The sequence below is a fragment of the Gopherus flavomarginatus genome, chromosome 25 (genome assembly GCF_025201925.1).
Source record: "Gopherus flavomarginatus isolate rGopFla2 chromosome 25, rGopFla2.mat.asm, whole genome shotgun sequence".
NCBI classification, from domain to species: Eukaryota; Metazoa; Chordata; order Testudines; family Testudinidae; genus Gopherus; species Gopherus flavomarginatus.
The window spans coordinates 12,172,334-12,188,540 of NC_066641.1; the positions used below are offsets into that span (position 1 = coordinate 12,172,334).

Genomic DNA, 16,207 nt, shown 5'->3' on the forward strand with positions numbered 1-16,207 from the left:
AAAGCGTTATAGAGCCCTGGCGAGGAAAGGGGGACATTTTTAATGTTTGAAAATGTGATTTTGAAAATACAGCCTGCCCTTTCCAAGGAAAGGTTGGAAAGTGAGCAAAACTTTTTTTGGTTTTGCTTCGCCTCCAGAAGCTGTTGCTTGGGAGAATTTTTGCTACCTGGAATTCTGCTACTGTCTAAAACCAATCTAGACATTGCTCCTATTTGTAAGTTGCTTGGGGGGGGGGGCGGAAGGTTCCTTCACCTCGCCCCTGGAGGTACTGGCAATGCAGAACAGACAGGGAAGTTTGAATAATCGCCCTGGAAATAATTCTACACGCTGACATTCAAATCCAGTTATTCGGGAGAGGCGATGGCATTGGGGGACGCACAGCGGACTCTGGCTCTGATCTGCTTCCCAAAAGAAGGAGTTGATGTAGTTTCGCATTAGGCTGGAACGACTTATTTCTGCTGTGACGCGTCTGAGCGAGTCGCTTTATGAATGGGGAAAAGGGATGAATTTTAGGGGGGAAAGTGCCAGTTCAAACCCCGAATTTTCCCTTTGGAAAACGGCAAGATTGGAAGGCAAGAGGGGGAACTGAAATCCAGCTGAATGTCTTCGCTGGGGGGGCTTTTGCTTAAATCGCTAACGGGGGTGGGTGGGTCGTGTTTAGATTCCGTACGGAAGGCGGATCTGGAAAGAGGTGTTAAGAAATGACCTGAGCAAAACAGGCAAACTTTATTTTGCAACGGGATGCGGGGGGTGAGGTGTCTTCCAGGTGAAATTAACACCCCAAGATTTCATCCCATCCCCTCTTCCAAAGTCCCGAAAATTAGCCCATCGTTTTGTGACCTTCCAAACTTCCGCGCCGGCCCCTGCAGCTTTTCTGGCTGAGCTCAAGGCATTTCCAACCAAAGCAGCGCAGCCTGAGCCCAGGTGGCCGCGAATCCAATTTTCAGCGCTGCTCGCGGAGGGTCGCGGTGTGGCTGTTTCTAGCGGGGCTGTTTTGATGGATTCAGAAGCCAGAGGGGCGGCAAATGGATTCAGTTTCCTGCTGTCCTTTGGGCGGGTGGGCATCAGAGCTTCTGACCGGGGCTGGGAGCTGAAGTGGGGAGTTCAATAGTTGAGCTCTTTATTGAGGGGGGCAGGTTCCCCTCACTTTCCCTCTCGGGGGACCAGAAAAGTCTTTTCTCCTCAGAGCTGGTTCCCAGCCAAGTTTCACATTTGCAACTCAGCTCGTTGAAACCCGTTATTGTTATTGTTGGTTTCCTGGAGGAAGGAGTTTTCTGGCTGTAAAAGAACCCCAGACTTCCCCCAGCGGGGACCCTCGCGTGCCCCGCACATCTTCGGCCCGTCCTACAAAGAGCAAATTAGTGCGCACTTTAAAGGCGACATTTCCTGGGCTACTGACACGGTACCCAGACCCAATTTCTTAAGTGCGTCTTCAGCTGCTGGCCTTCCTTTTGATCTGTTCCCTTTCTTTCGGCCATCGCGCCTTTCCCTCTGAAATTCAGAAATCGCCAGTGATTCCCTCTCTCCCCACTCAATCCTTTTTTCCCTTTTCATCTTGGCGCTGGCACGCCGCAAAACATGACACCCCCTCTCCCCGAGTGGGTTTCTAACGGAGTTGTAGCTCTAACTAGCTATGTGCGTCGATATGATCCATCAAGATGCGATCGATATAGCTAGACCAGACACGTGTCTATACACATAGTAAATCGATCATATAGGACATAGGCATGGAACTGTAGCTGCGCAGTATACACCGCCTTCCACTGGCTTGCACCATGCACACGCGTGGGTGACGGAGTCACACTCCTAGCAAAGACTGACCCAAGCACAAAGTCTGTTAAGAATTGGCTGCGCCTGGGATTCACGCAGAGCGGGTCGGTTTGAAAATGCCGGGGAACTTTGTTGCTGGGATGTTTAAAAATGTCAAAGGCCAGCCTGGGTCACCTCCTTTTGCGGGGAGTGCGGGGCTGGAGGGTTGCGTGTGTCCACACAGGGTAGGCTCATCCTTTGCTTCCTCGCCTCCAATTCAAAGATTGGAAAAGTGTGTGTGTGTGTGCGCGCGTGTGTGTGTGTCGCCTCCAATTCAAAGATTGGAAAAGTGTGTGTGTGTATGTGTGTGTGTGTGTGTGTGAGAGAGAGAGAGAGAGAGAGAGAGAGAGAGAGAGAGAGAGAGAGAACTTTCTTGAGTGAATCTCCTCTTCGCCAGAACCACGTCTCTTTCTCTTCCCCAACCCCTAGGGGCAGCTGCCCGGTCCGGGCGAGCCCCAGCCCCCGTGAGTGAGACCCCCAAGGACACAGTACTCGGCAAAGGAGAACCTCTCCTATCTGAATCCCTAGCCTTGCTTCCGGGGGTCGATTTAGTGAGGGCAGCGCGTTATACGGAGAAAACCCCACTCAATTAGCCTTCAAATAAAGGCTTTTAATGGCAGGTAAATTCAAGCTCATCTTTCTACCTGCCCTGGTGGCTTATTCCTTTGTTGTGGGGAAACAAACCAAACCAAACAAACCCACTGGTCTGAATTTTGGCCAGACTCCGCGGCGCATCACATGGGAGGTTACAAGGGGCCTGTTGGCGTCCCCCCTTTCCCAGATCTCCCGCAAAGGAAACGCTCAGCCTGGGGAGAAGTTTCTCTCCGCGCATTTTCAAGGGGGCCTTTGCCCGCCCCTCCATGGGCTGCCAAGGCTCCAGCTTTCTCCCTGGCTGGCCACACCAGGGTGACATTGGGGGCGGCTGGCAGCGCAAACCACGCGCCCTCAACCCTCCCCGATGCCTGGTTGTACGTGTGGACAGGAACCCCTCTGTCCTCCCGAGACACGACTCCGGGCTTATGAGCCAAGGCGAGTGTGGGTGGGGGGGGGGACGACATGACCAGGGTGGATCCAGTGTCACAAGGATTGGTGATGTCTGGGCTTAAGACCTCTTTGAATGGGAGGCTTCGGGCTGCCTGCTAGCTGTTTGCTCAGCACCAGGGAGCTCTGGACAGCTCCCAGGATCGGCCTGGTCACACGCTGCAGACAATGCCTTTTAATAGGGAACCTGGGGCTGGGTGGGGGGAAGGGAACCAACCGCTCGATCTTTCTTTGCCAGCCCCTTAGGGTAACTCCGGGTGGCATCACGAATGGCTCAGACTCTCGCATCGATCAGGACCAGCTCGATTGCATTTATGTATTTATTTGGGGGTGATATGGTTGTCACCAGCTCTACGGTGCCTTCCTGGTATATAGAGATTTGACATCAGTGCTACTGGTGGGTACTTTAGAATGATAATTATTATATATATAAAAAATTTGCAAGCCGGAATATTAAAATATAAACCCTGTGCACCTTATCCCAAAACGTGTTTTTTTCCCTCCTGTTTGGCAAACCATGCATGCATTGCACCAGTATTTAGATATATTTTTTTTCTGAATTTATCGCGCAACTGGCATGCAGAATAAAGGAAAGGAAAAAAGTCTGTTTTAAAAGGTTGCAAGGAGATGCCAGCTGTACAAGACAAGGAAACTGCATTAAGCTCTATAACATCAAATGTGACTCTTGCAAAAGTCGCTATATATTTTTAAGCATGTAGCCAATCGACAGCTGCCTTGAAGACAAGTTAAGCTTCTGGGAGTGGAGTAGTTCTGAGATCTCCTTTGCCCCTCACTCCAAAAAAGTACTCGGAGAGTGCTCTGGCTGAAAGAATGGGGTCTCGTGTATATATATTTAGCGTGAGTATTTCAAGTAAACTAGTAAACATGACAGAGTCAACATTTAATATTTATTAATTGTCGTCTTAGGACGCTTGTTAATTACACTTTTGAATCAAATCACAACTGACTGCTGCTCTTAACGTCAAATGAGTATACTGGTGCATTTCACATAAGAGATCAGTTCTTGTGGAAATTTCCACTGTGAGTAATACTTCAAACATCCAATTGAATACGAGTTTAGATTCTGGAAAAATATTTTACTTTCTTTTTTTTATACTGATGCATGCAGTTTATGTACTTTTTAAAAACTTCTCTAGTTTATAAGTACCCTCCCCCCTCTAGTTTCTGGTAAGTTTCTCAGAATCTGTTTTGTTTGCTAACACCATCACATTCTTAAGTTCACTTTTTTAAAAAATAGTGTCAGAGAGATTTAAGGAAAAATAAAAAATACGATGCCATTTCTAACCTTTTCAAATCTGCCTTCCGATGCTATCGAAAATGTGGAATAACTTTGGGACCTATGTCAGACCAAGAGACTTTGTGTAAATGCTTATAGCAAAACAATACTGTTTTTTTTTAAATTACATCATTGTAAGAAACGGGTTTTGCTTTTGCATATCATTTGACATAAATATTTATTAATCTTAATTAAACTGAACAGAAACACAAAAAAGCACTTCTGGTGTCTGATAGACATTTTCACCTTTGCTACAATTTTTTTTTGTAAAACTTTTTAAAAACATTTATCAGAAATTCTCTTCCTTCCTTTTATTTCAAAAAGCTGGTATGTTTAAAGGTGATGTAGGCAGGTTTAAAAATATTTTACCAACGTCTCCTGATTTAAAGAATGTGTTAAAAATGGAATAAATACTAATGAAATTAATTAGATCAATGCACCAAAAAATATACCAGGATATATCAATTTGGGTCTTGATACCATGTTTTATACGGATATATTCGTTACACAATTTTTCCCTCCCTCCCCTAAAAATGCATTACATAAAGAAATAACATAAAGAGTCCTCAGTATAGGAAAAATAGCCAACTAAAATATATAGCATAATAAGTGCTCTCTTCACACCACCTTTATAATTTGCATATTTGCATTTTTTTGCTCCTACCCATACATAACAAAACATTTTTGCCATTTCATAGAAATCTTTTTTTCCCCCTCTATTTTTTTTTAAAGTTTTTAAAACAGGTAAAAAACATCATGACACACAATTTGGAAAATATGTTACTTGTGGTACAAGGGTGTTCAAAAAAGCTGAAGTCACTGATTGTTAACAACGAAGGGAACGTAACTGTTCAGTTCCCTTCAAATCAAAAAGTGCACCTTTTTAACCTCAACAAGTTGCTTGGTCCATAGTCTAATATTCCGTATGAATTCTTTTGTGTGTTACTTTTCTAGTTCAGTACCTACTTGCATAGATATATATCGATATATATTTATCTTCTGTTTGCCTCTTTATTGCTTCTAAAAGTTCTTACTGCATTGAAATGCTGATTTGAAGTTGCAAACATTTTTTTTTCTTAATTAAACTTCCATGGGATCTTTCAGTGAATCCTCGGAACGAACAGAGAATTCCCCCTTTCTGGGATAACCGCTTCTAAAAGCATCCTGATAAATTAAAAAACCCAAAAACCCAAAACCGAGCGGGCATTATTTAAAATTTACTTTGATGTGTTGCCAAACAATATTCTTTACTTTTGCGGGGGAGGAAAGATGCTCGATTTCTCTATTTTTCCCCCATTTATTTTTACTGTCCACATTTTGTCCCTTTAAAAAAAATTTATGGGGTTTCTAATTTTCCAATTTTTTCTCCCTAAAACTCTCTTTCCATGTGGCCATAATAGACACTTGTCTCAATCGATTGCAAACCTGCAGGTTAGCTTTTGTCATAGTATTTTTTTTTACATTATATATATATATATATTGCACCAAAGTAAATTTTCTTTTCGGTGTATACTCTGCTCTGCTCCGCTGTCCTCGGGGGCCGAGTAAAGGGGAGACTAATTCGTCTGGAGCCACGAGCCGAGCAAAGTCTAGCTTTGTGTGTGTGTGACGGGGAGACACCTAACAATTGTACGGTCACAGTTTTGGGGCGGAGGAGACATTTAAACCCTAGAGCAGAATGGCAGTGGGTTGGAGAGGGGTTGCTATGTGCAGTCGTGGGGCGGGGGGGGGGGACATTTCAGTGGTCACAAGGGGGTTAATTATGGAAAAACGCGTTGAGCTCTTCGTACATGGGGCCTCTGTCGTGGTGCAGGTGCATGTCGTAAGGCAGGATGTTCTCGGAGTGCACCCCCCCGCGCACCCCAGAGGAGCCAAATACCAAATTGTGGCCGGCCGGCCGGGAGCTTGGCAGGGCGGAGTAATGCATAGAATAGTGATAGTTTTTCTCGTGGTCCGGGGAAGAGTCTTGCTTGAGGGAAAAGTTGCCATTGATACACAGTGGGGGGCTCAGGGGGGCGTCGTACTCCGAGCTGTTGTAGTCGGGGGACGCGTTCCCATAGAGGGTCTCGTAGCTGGCGCAGTAGGTATGTGTCCGCAAGGCGTGGGAGCTGGCCATGGGGCCGGACTGGCACGGCGTGCCGGAGAGCCGCGAGCACTGGTAGGTGTAGGGGTGCAGGCCAAAGGAAGAATTGGGGCCGTGGTACCTCGCGGCCTCCTGGCCTTGCTCCGTGAGGAAGTTCCGGGAGTTCAGCTGGAGGCAGCCGGCCACCAGGTTGGTGGTGGGCTGGGACAGGCCCTTGCACAAAGTCTGCACGTAGCTGACCAGGTCGGGCCGCTTGCCCGAGCGCAGGATCTCGGACAGCGCCCAGATGTAGTTCTTGGCCAGCCGCAGCGTCTCGATTTTGGAGAGTTTCTGGGTCTTGGAGTAGCAGGGCACCACCTTGCGCAGGTTGTCCAGCGCCGCGTTCAGGTCGTGCATGCGGTTGCGCTCCCGCGCGTTGGCCTTCTGGCGGCGCAGCTTGGAGCGCTCCAGCCGCGCTTTGGTCATTTTCCTCTTCTTCGGGCCGCGCTTCTTGGGCCGGTCCCCCTCGGCCTCCTCCACCCCTTCCTCTTCCTCCTCCTCCTCCTCCTCCTCGTCCCCGCCTAGGTCCCCTTCCTCCTTGCTTTCGCCCAAGGAGCCTTCCCGCGGCTCCTCCTGCTGCGGGCACGTTTTACCTTTCCGCCCCTCCTTGTCGCTGGGCTCATCCTCCTCGCACTCCTCCGCCCAGCCGGGGAATTTCTGCACGTCGGGGAGCAGGCTGGGCTCGCTGAACAGCCTCGTCAACATGATGGCTGGAGAGGGGGACACGGGGTGGGGGGAGGAGAGAGAGGGAACATTTTAGCCACGCGCTTTCCCAAATGCCCATTCTCTCGGCTGCGTCCCCGGCCCCCGACCCCGCCTCGGCTGCACCAAGCGGGGACTCAGGCCCGGACCCGTGTGTGTGTCTGGGGGGGTGACTGGCCAGCTCCTATGGCGATTCAATATGGGGGGTGGACGCACGCGATTTGCACGGTCGCTTCCCCAGGCGCCGAACCGGAGCGGAGCGGGGTGTAGTTGGCAATGGAAACGAACCTGGGGAGCGGCGGAGGGTGGGGGGTCATAGGGTGGCCATTCTGCCCTTGACTTTCCGCCCGGCTTCCAGCTGCTTAGAAACCCGCCCCACGCGGAACACGCACACGCGGAGAGGCTCGGGGGATCGAAACCCGGCGTGTGTTGGGGAAATCGCCACGGGAAGGACAGGGATCCAGCTCCAGATCCCGCGTCAAAACGATCGAATGGTTTCAAAGTGGGATTAAAATGAATTGGTTTCCCCGATCGCCTTGTGACCGATCCCGGGAAATGCGCTTGGCAGATTTGGGTTCATAATTCATTTGGAACTCCCGGTTCTTCTTTTATTTTAAATTTGATTTTATTTTTGTATTTTCCGCCGTCTTTATTCCGTTCCGCGTGGCTCAGGTCTGGGATTTAAATGTTAGGAAACCGATTTCACCCCATTCGTCTCTCTCTCCCCCGCCCCACCTCCTCGGCCGATACTTCCTCCCCCTGGGTGTCAATTTCTTCTCCATTCATTGCGGCCCAAGCCCCTCCAGACAGTCTTCAACTTTTCCTGCCGTGTGGTTCAGAACAGATCCATTTCCCACCCCCTTTCGCCCGTCTTGAAACAGACGAGCCGATCAGTTCGATTATTATGAATCCCTTTGGCACCCCCCTCCCTTTCTCCCCATACCGGCCCGATCAGACCCACTGCACCCCCCCCCACCCTCGGCCCAGCTGTCCAACTTTGCATTCGATCAATGTCCTCTGCCCACGCCACGTTTCTGTGGTTTTGATCAAACGCCCTGTATGTAGCGAGACACAATTCACACTCCAGCTGCGGCTCCAGATCAACCCCTCACAGGCTGCCACTAAAAACAAATCTTAACGGGTTTTTGGTTTGGGTGTATATATAAATCCAAAAGAAGACTAGAAATGAATGCCCCTTCCAGCCTAGCCCCGCTTCCAGACACGGGAGGGTCTTGCTAAACCGACAGAGTTTGCAGCACGAGTATATTTCCTGGGAGCAATAACCAGCAAATTCTCTCCGCTTTGCAAGGTTATCTCGCGGCGAGAATCTTTCTCTTCAGCCAGGCGACTGAAGGGAGCGATCTCCCGTCAATTTCCTTAGCGTTGTCTTTGTGTGTGTGTGAGTATGTGTGTGTGTGTGTGCAGTGCAATTTTTTTTAGCCAGCAAAAAATTAAAGCCGGAGCCTTCTGATTTGAAAGAGCCCTTTCCTCCGGTGTGTTCCTACCCGATGTGTGCAGCTATATCGAGATATCTCCTTCCCTGGTGGGACAACGGATGGTAGATAGTTTCTGGGGTCGATTTTCATGTCTACAGAGCTATGCCCTCTTAAATCGGGGGGATTGAAGTAAGACTCCCTCCCCCCTCAAAAAAAAATAGATCGGATCTTAAAATAAAATAACCCTGGAAGTTGCTTTTTATCCATTCAAGTTTCCAGCGCCCCCTCCCCCTTCACTTCTTACATAACTTACCTTCAAAGCTAACTGGAGGAATTCTTATTTCATTGTCCCCAGCATCTTCTGGGACTAGGGCAAAGCTCCTTAAGGTGCTACAGCTTTCTTCAGTGCTCTATCCAAAAGGAGGCGAGAGTGGCATCTCTACCACCAAGCAAAGGGGGTACCAGCTCTGATGCCAATGCCATATGGTTGGCACGTCATCGGCTGGAGCTATCACATGAGAGCCAATGATTGACATGCGCCTGCATTCAGGGAGATTTTTCTCTCTGGGGAAGGAGGAATCGCCATCTGTCACTCTGTAGTCAGAAAAGAAAAAATCCAAATCTACGGATCTGCCCACACGCTGCAAAATGGGACCACGGGCAAGAAAGCGGAGCCGGGGAACAGCGCTCGGGCTGAACAATGGGGTGTAGGGAGCGAGCCGCAGCAAAGCCCCCCTGGAATGTGGGGGGCAGGCTTGGGTCGGGAGGGAGGGATCGGGGAGCGAGGGGGCTGCACGGAGGGACCCAGATTTGGCTCAGGCCGTTTGCAGGCTGCAAAAAATAAGAAGCCCAGCTCCCTCCCCAGACCTGCCACCAGCGAGCCAGGGGAAGGAGCCCAGGCGGTAGCACGGGGGGAAAAGGGGAGGCTCCCAAATTTATGTCACCCCCCCGGGAGGGCCCCAGAGCCAGGTGCCAGGGAAGGTTTCTAGCGGAGGACACTCCTTTCTGCTGTATCCAATCCCCACAGAAGGTGGAATTGTCTCTGGGGAGGGGTGGTGTTATTGATCAGCTCCCCCCACCAGACATACACACTAAGCAGGTTAGAGGGTAGGTAAATGTATGGGCATTTGCCAATGTTGTGCACAAAGACTGCCCCTACTCTGTCTCTCTCTCACACAAACACACACAAACCTTCCTCTGTTACACACAGCCCCCTCACACACACACCTTCCTCTGTCTTTCTCTGTCACCCCCCTTTCTCTCACACAACACACACACACACATTCACACATATACAAACCTTCCCATTACACACACACACACACACTCCCTCTGTCTCTCATACACCCCTTCCTCTCTTTCTGTCACACACACCTCTCTTTCTCTCTCACACACACACACATACACAAATCTTCCCCTGTTACACACACACACCCTCTCTCTCTCACACACCCCTTCCTCTGTCTTTCTCTGTTACATACACACACCTCTTTCTCTCGCTCTCTCTCACACACACACTCACACATACACACACCTTCCACTGTTACACACACCCTCTCTCTCTCTCACACCCCTTCCTCTGTCTTTCTTTGTCTCACACACACACACACCCCTCTCTCTTTCTCACATACACACACATACACACACCTTCCCATTACACCCCTTCTTTCTCTGTCTCTCTCTCTCTCACACACACACACACACACACACACACACACACACACACACACACACACACACACACACACACACACGGCTGAATTAACAATCCAGGAGCGTGGTTCGATTTTTTGTCTCTACTTGTAAATGGAGAAATAAGACCAGGCCGGTCCCAGGCTAGGAACATAATCAGAGGCCCGGCTTGCCAGCTCGGCTGCTCGCTGCTGACATTACTGTAGTGTTTGCAAACTTGCAGGGGGTAATAACAGGGTAATGGCGAGCGCCCATACAGCATAATGGGGCATCATTACCGCACGTCTCCATACACCCGCCTCCTTCTCAGCTGAGAAACAGCCATTCGTCAAAGGCCCCCAGGTGTCCGCTCCCTTTTCTCCCTCTCTTTAAACCAAATCGACCTACTCATCAGCAGCTCTGGGTTATCGCTAGAGACTGAACTGCATTGAGGGAGGCAGAGACGGCAGATTTGGAAGCCACCTGAGAGCCAAGGTAAGGTTAGCCAGGCCTGTCGCAGCGGCCCCTGAACAAAGCTGATCGTGTGGCTTCACCTCCCCCTCTGCTTCAACAAATGCCTGTTGGGATATGGTTCAAATCTCCCCTTCTGGGCTTCTGTCTTCCACTCGAGATCCTGGGAACTGACCACAGGACACAATGGCTCCCACATCTGTCCGAATGAGGCACCCAGGTGATCAGATGGGCATTTCATACCCTCACCCTGAGCAAATAGTAATAACATAGGTATGTCCCGGCCCAGCTTTTGCCCAGATCTGGGCCTGAGCCAGGCTGTGTAGGCCTCACATAGGCCAAAGTCTGATTATCAACCAACTTTTGTATTCCAGAACAGGCAGCTTTTCGGATGAAATGTGACCCAAGAGGTGCTGCGCCTTCGGGCACTGACGTGAGAGAAGTGATTATGAAAGAGGAACTGGGCCCATTTCCTGCCTGGATCCCAGGTGTGTGTGAATCTCAAAACCAGAGCCAGAGACGCAAGGTCTAGCATGACTAGACACACGTGCCCACGTACAGGCATATATATATGGAGAAACATGCGTGTTCACACATGAGCACACACGCACACTCACCCATTTCCCTATGCACACACGCCCGCCCAAGCGAGGCCGGCTCCGTGAACGTTGAAAGAGCTGAGCGCCCATTGGCACTTTGAAGATAACCCCCGGAATCGAGTGACCTTGGCAGGGGCTTGGCGGGGCTGGAAGGGACTAGAGGAGCTCAGCAAGACCAGCTCCCTGCTCTGAGGCAGGGCCATGTAAGCCAAGACCATCCCTGGTGGGCATTGGTCCAACTGGTTCTTAAAAAAACCCCAGCGACGGAGATTCCACAGCTTCCCTACCCTTATCTCTGCACCAGCCTGCGCAGACCCAGCACTTCCACCCACTTCATTGGGGGAAGGCAACCCCCAGATCTCCCCTTCACCCCACTGCCCATTTCTTGCCGCGGCCCTGTTCGGGGCTTGTCCGCGTCACCTGGCCCTGGGCCTCGATCCACGCCTCTGTCCGTCTTCCGCTCGCCCTTTGCCATGGATTTATTTATTTAGTTTGCCTTCAAGACTGTGCGGTTGCCGAGTGACTGGGAAATGCTCACTCCCCTTCTGCTCTGCTGCTCCCGCGTTGTGGAGATTGAAATTGATTTTCCTCGTCTTAGCATATTAAGATCCAAAGTGTGTCTCTCGACCCATCTCCCGAGAGCACGAACTGGCATCCACCGCCGAGGGGAGGGAGGTGGCAGCTTGCGAGGGCACCAGACGCGGCAGCATCCGAAGCTTTTGCTCAAGCAGGCTGCCTCTCCTGCGTGGCTCTTGTGCAGGGAGCCGATGCCCCCCCATCACGTGGGTGCCTGCAGCACACACGGAGAATAGAGCCAGCGGAGGCTTGTTTACAGAGTCACCTCGCCCATCTCAGAGCCAGGAGGAAAGTCGGGGCCCCTTGGCCTCACCCCCTGTGTTGTCATTTCAACCAGAAGGGGGGAGGGTGTGCACACACCCACCTTGGCTGTCTCTCCATCCCCACTTCCAGGAGAGCTCAGAAGAGGTCATGAGCAGAGGTCAGGCCCGTGGGACAGCGTGAGACTCCAGCCCAAATACACTGGTGCCAGCTGGCCACAGGATGGGCAAAGGCATGCGACTTGTATCTTTTCCTCACCAACTGCTATACCAGCCCATCCAACCCGTTCACCGACACGACTGAATTTAGCCTCGCAAGCCGCCTTGTGCTCCCATCCTCATTTTACAGATGGAGAAACTGAGGCACAGAGGGGGAAACACCTTGCTGCAGGTCATGTAACTTGTCAGTGGTGGAGCCAGGAGTGGAACCCAGTAGTCCTGCATCTCCAATCTCACCTCATTATATCCATCCTTCCTAGTATAGATGGGAGTTACAGGGGACTGGATTCTAGCTCCACCGCTGACTCGCTATGTGACCTGGGGTGAGTCACCCCCTGTGCCTCAGTTTCCCTTCCCCATCCTTTGTAGATCTAGTCTGTTTAGACTTTAAGCTCTTTGGGGCAGGGACTGTCTCTCAGTATGAATCAAAGAAGAGCAACAAGAATGATTAAGTCTTGAGAACATGACCTACGAAGGAAGGCTGAAAGAATTGGGTTGGTTTAGTTTGGAAAAGAGAAGACTGAGAGGGGACATGATAGCAGCTTTCAGGTATCTAAAAGGGTGCCATCAGGAGGAGGGAGAAAACTTGTTCACCTTAGCCTCTAATGACAGAACAAGAAGCAATGGGCTTAAACTGCAGCAAGGGAGATTTAGGTTGGACATTAGGAAAAAGTTCCTAACTGTCAGGGTGATTAAACACTGGAATAAATTGCCTAGGGAGGTTGTGGAATCTCCATCTCTGGAGATATTTAAGAGTAGGTTAGATAAATGTCTATCCGGGATGGTCTAGACAGTATTTGGTCCTGTCATGAGGGCAGGGGACTGGACTCGATGACCTCTCGAGGTCCCTTCCAGTCTATGAATCTATGGACTGTGCCCGGCACAATGGGGCTTCGGTTTTGGTCGGGGCCTGTAGATGTCATTGCTCTATAAATAATAATAAATGATAAATATTCTGTGGTGCTAAAATGTAGCCAGCAAACTAGGCAATGGACAAGGGGCAAGTCCACTGGGGTCTTCGCTATTGCTGATAGTTTAGGCAGCCAGAGGCTACGGTGATGGGCAGCTGTATAAAACCCTGAGAAGGCGACTGAAAGATACAAAAGGCCTGATTCTCAGCTGTGCCAAGGCCCCCTGTTGCCCATTGTAGGTTTCTTAAAGTGGATCTAGAGTATCAAAGTAAAATACCAAGGAAGTCACAGTTCCAGGGCAGAGGGGCTGGGAGGGGAAGTGACTTAAAAAGCCCCACCCAAGGAGCAGCGTAGAGACTAAGGAGATGGCATTAAAAGCCCCTCAAGCTGGGGAAAAGCCATCAGAAGTCCTGTCCACTCCACTGACCTGAAAAGGCACGACTGGGCTTTGCGAGTGGCTTGGCTCATCAGCATGCTCAGCCGCTCCGAGAGGGAAGAAAGTGGAGACATGAGAAAGGAAGAGAGGATGAAAGGAGAGCAGCGAGATGAAAACGAAAACAAGTCTTAATTGTGCTGTGGACTTTCTCTAATGGATGGCTCCCTTCCCCCTCCCTCCCTGCCCACCCCTTCCTCGTTGGCCCCCTCCCCATGCCACCCTGGGAGTAGCAGCTGGCAGTTGGCCTGAGATGCAGATGTGGCCAGTGCAGGGTGGCATCAATCCCCCCTCCCACCCCCAACCCGGACACATGGGACTGATTTTTCAGAGGGTTAATTCCTCCACGCCTCCTGCTGCTGCTCCCACGCCAACGTTCAGCAGAATCCAGCTGCTACGGCAGACACCAGAATAAGGGGCTGCTTTTCCCCAGGGCTCAAACCCAAGGGTGCTCGTTGGACAAACCCCGCAGTGTCAGTGTGTGCTCCCAGATTGTGTCTGCCCGTCGTCTTGGGGTATCGGTATTGGGGGTACCAATGAAGGGAAGGTGGGTTCTTCCTCCCAGGTCTGCATGCCTCAAATAATTCTGCCCCTGCCCCACATTGTGCCCTCGATTGTAGGCAGGTGCCCAAGGTAAGGCCAGGTTTTAGGCAGCAGGCCTCTCATTAGCCAGATGCCCAAGCAGCGGCAGGATGCGTGACCCACCCAGCATGTCTCATCTGGGGATGATTCACATTTTTCCTTGTATTACGGTAGCACCCAAAGGCCCCAGTCATGAGCCGGGTGCTGCATCCAGAACAAAAAGCTGGTGTCCAGCTGGAAGAATTTACAATCTAAGGCACCAGGTATGGACAATGGGACCTGTGCTGTGTGGAACAGGGTGTCGCACTTTGTCCCTCCTCTTCCCCCCAGAGGTTTAGGAGCCAGGTAATTGCTGGTTTTTGAGCTCCCAGAGCTGAGCTCTGGCCGCACAGCTGCAGATCCCGCCTCAGTCCTCCTGGTGACCCGAGCCAGGGCATTGCTCTGTGTGCGGGGACCAGACCGAACCGGCCCTTCGTTCCAGACAGCTCAGGTGCTGTCTCCGTGCACGGGTGAGCCCCCAGGGATGGCTCAGCTGATGAGTGAGCAACAAGGGTGGGCTGCTCCCAAACCCCACATGTGCCCACTGCCTGATACCTGGTGGGTTAGTCAGCTGTGCCGGGGAGGGGGGCTTTTCCCCCTCCCCTCCTCACAGGGTGTCTGGCCCCTTTAAGAGAGGAGGGTCCTGCTCCCCAGGTGACCAGGCAGGTTCACCCAGCTTGGGCCTCACGAGGGCTGGGGGGGCCGCTCAGGTAGAGGTCAGAGAAATGCCTGGCAGTAGGAGGGTGGTGGGAGAGGCTAAGGGGAAGGCCCTGAAGAGAGCTTGGGAAGGGGGGGCAGTTCGCTCCTGTGGTGATTACCCTGGGAGTGGGGCCAGAAAGAGAAGGGCTGGGGAAGCTGCTTGGCAGGAAGGTAAGCTGGCAGGCCAGGGGGAGCTGGGAGCGTAACTACGAAGGGCTGTGATTCCCCTGGGGTGGGAGGTGATCCTCTGGGTTTCCTTTTGCATTGTTGGAAGAACCCCAAGGGCCCGTGCCCAGGAAAGGTCCCTGAAGAACCTGTGCAGAGAGGAAGGGGATGTCTGAGGGCTTTGAGATGAGCTGTTACTTGCTTTAAGGCAGTGGGGTGGGAGGTGGGAGCCCAGGGCTAGGCTAGCAGAGGATGGCATGTCAGGATGAGGGGTCCTGGCAGATCTGGGGAGGGAGCCCAGGGCTGGGATAGTGGGGGAGGGAGTGGATTGGGATGAGGGGCATTGGAAGATCTGCGAAGGGAGCCCAGAGCTGGAAAAGTGGGGGAGGGATGGATTGGGATGAGGGGCATTGGCAGATCTGGGGAGGGGAGCCCAGGGCTGGAAAAGTGGGGGAGGGGGGGATTGGGATGAGGGGCATTGGCAGATCTGGGGCAGGGAGCCCAGAGCTGGGATATTGGGGGAGGGGTGGATTGGGATGAGGGGCATTGGCAGATCTGGGAAGGGGAGCCCAGAGCTGGGATAGTTGGGGAGGGGTGGAATGGGATGAGGGGCATTGGCAGATCTGGGGAGGGGGCCCAGGGCTGGGATAGCCAGGGACTGCGGGGCTCTTGCTTAGCGCCTTTGTGGCCATTTCACCAGCCCTCCCCCTGCGTGGCAGCGTTTGTGCACTCGCTGGGTGACACAATGCTCGTCGATGGCCACGGACCTGCACAGCCCATCTCGCTGGCTCGGGCCAGTTCAGCTCTCGGTGGCAGGTCACAAACCAGCCCAGAGAAGCTGTGTGGGCATTGGGCTCCCCCCCGGATGTCTGCGGGGTTTGCTGGGTCTCTACCCAGCTCCCACATCACAAAAGTGGCCTCGGCCACTGGCACCGATCGGCCCCTTTGCTGGCAGCCTCAGCAGAGCCCATAAGCTAAATGGGCCACGGAACTGCCTCTGTCCTCTTGGCACTTGTGACCCTGTCCAGATGAAATCTGATGCCCATGGGGCACGGAGGGAGGGAGGGGGTTCACCTCGCCACTGCCCTGCTGCATGCTCTTTGCATGGGGTAGAACAGGGGTGACCCTCGGGCCTTGAGGCCCAGCCGCGGACCCTCCACAGGGACATGAGCCAC

At 51.9% G+C, this 16,207-nt stretch overlaps 1 protein-coding gene across 1 annotated transcript; it reads right to left on the bottom strand.

The window, feature by feature from the left end:
* Nucleotides 1–3,773: 3,773 nt before the first annotated feature.
* NEUROD2 (neuronal differentiation 2) lies at nt 3,774–11,820 on the bottom strand. The gene is made up of 3 exons (XM_050935262.1): nt 11,569–11,820; nt 8,721–9,001; nt 3,774–6,979 (listed from the first exon to the last, which is right to left on the bottom strand). The coding sequence occupies exon 3, from the start codon at nt 6,972–6,974 to the stop codon at nt 5,904–5,906; it is 1,071 nt and encodes a 356-aa protein (XP_050791219.1). The 5' UTR covers nt 6,975–6,979; nt 8,721–9,001; nt 11,569–11,820; the 3' UTR covers nt 3,774–5,903.
* Nucleotides 11,821–16,207: the final 4,387 nt, after the last annotated feature.

Coding starts and splice junctions, on each gene's coding strand:
- NEUROD2 (XM_050935262.1), bottom strand. CDS start 6,974: ATGTTGACGAGGCTGTTCAGCGAGCCCAGCCTGCTCCCCGACGTGCAG.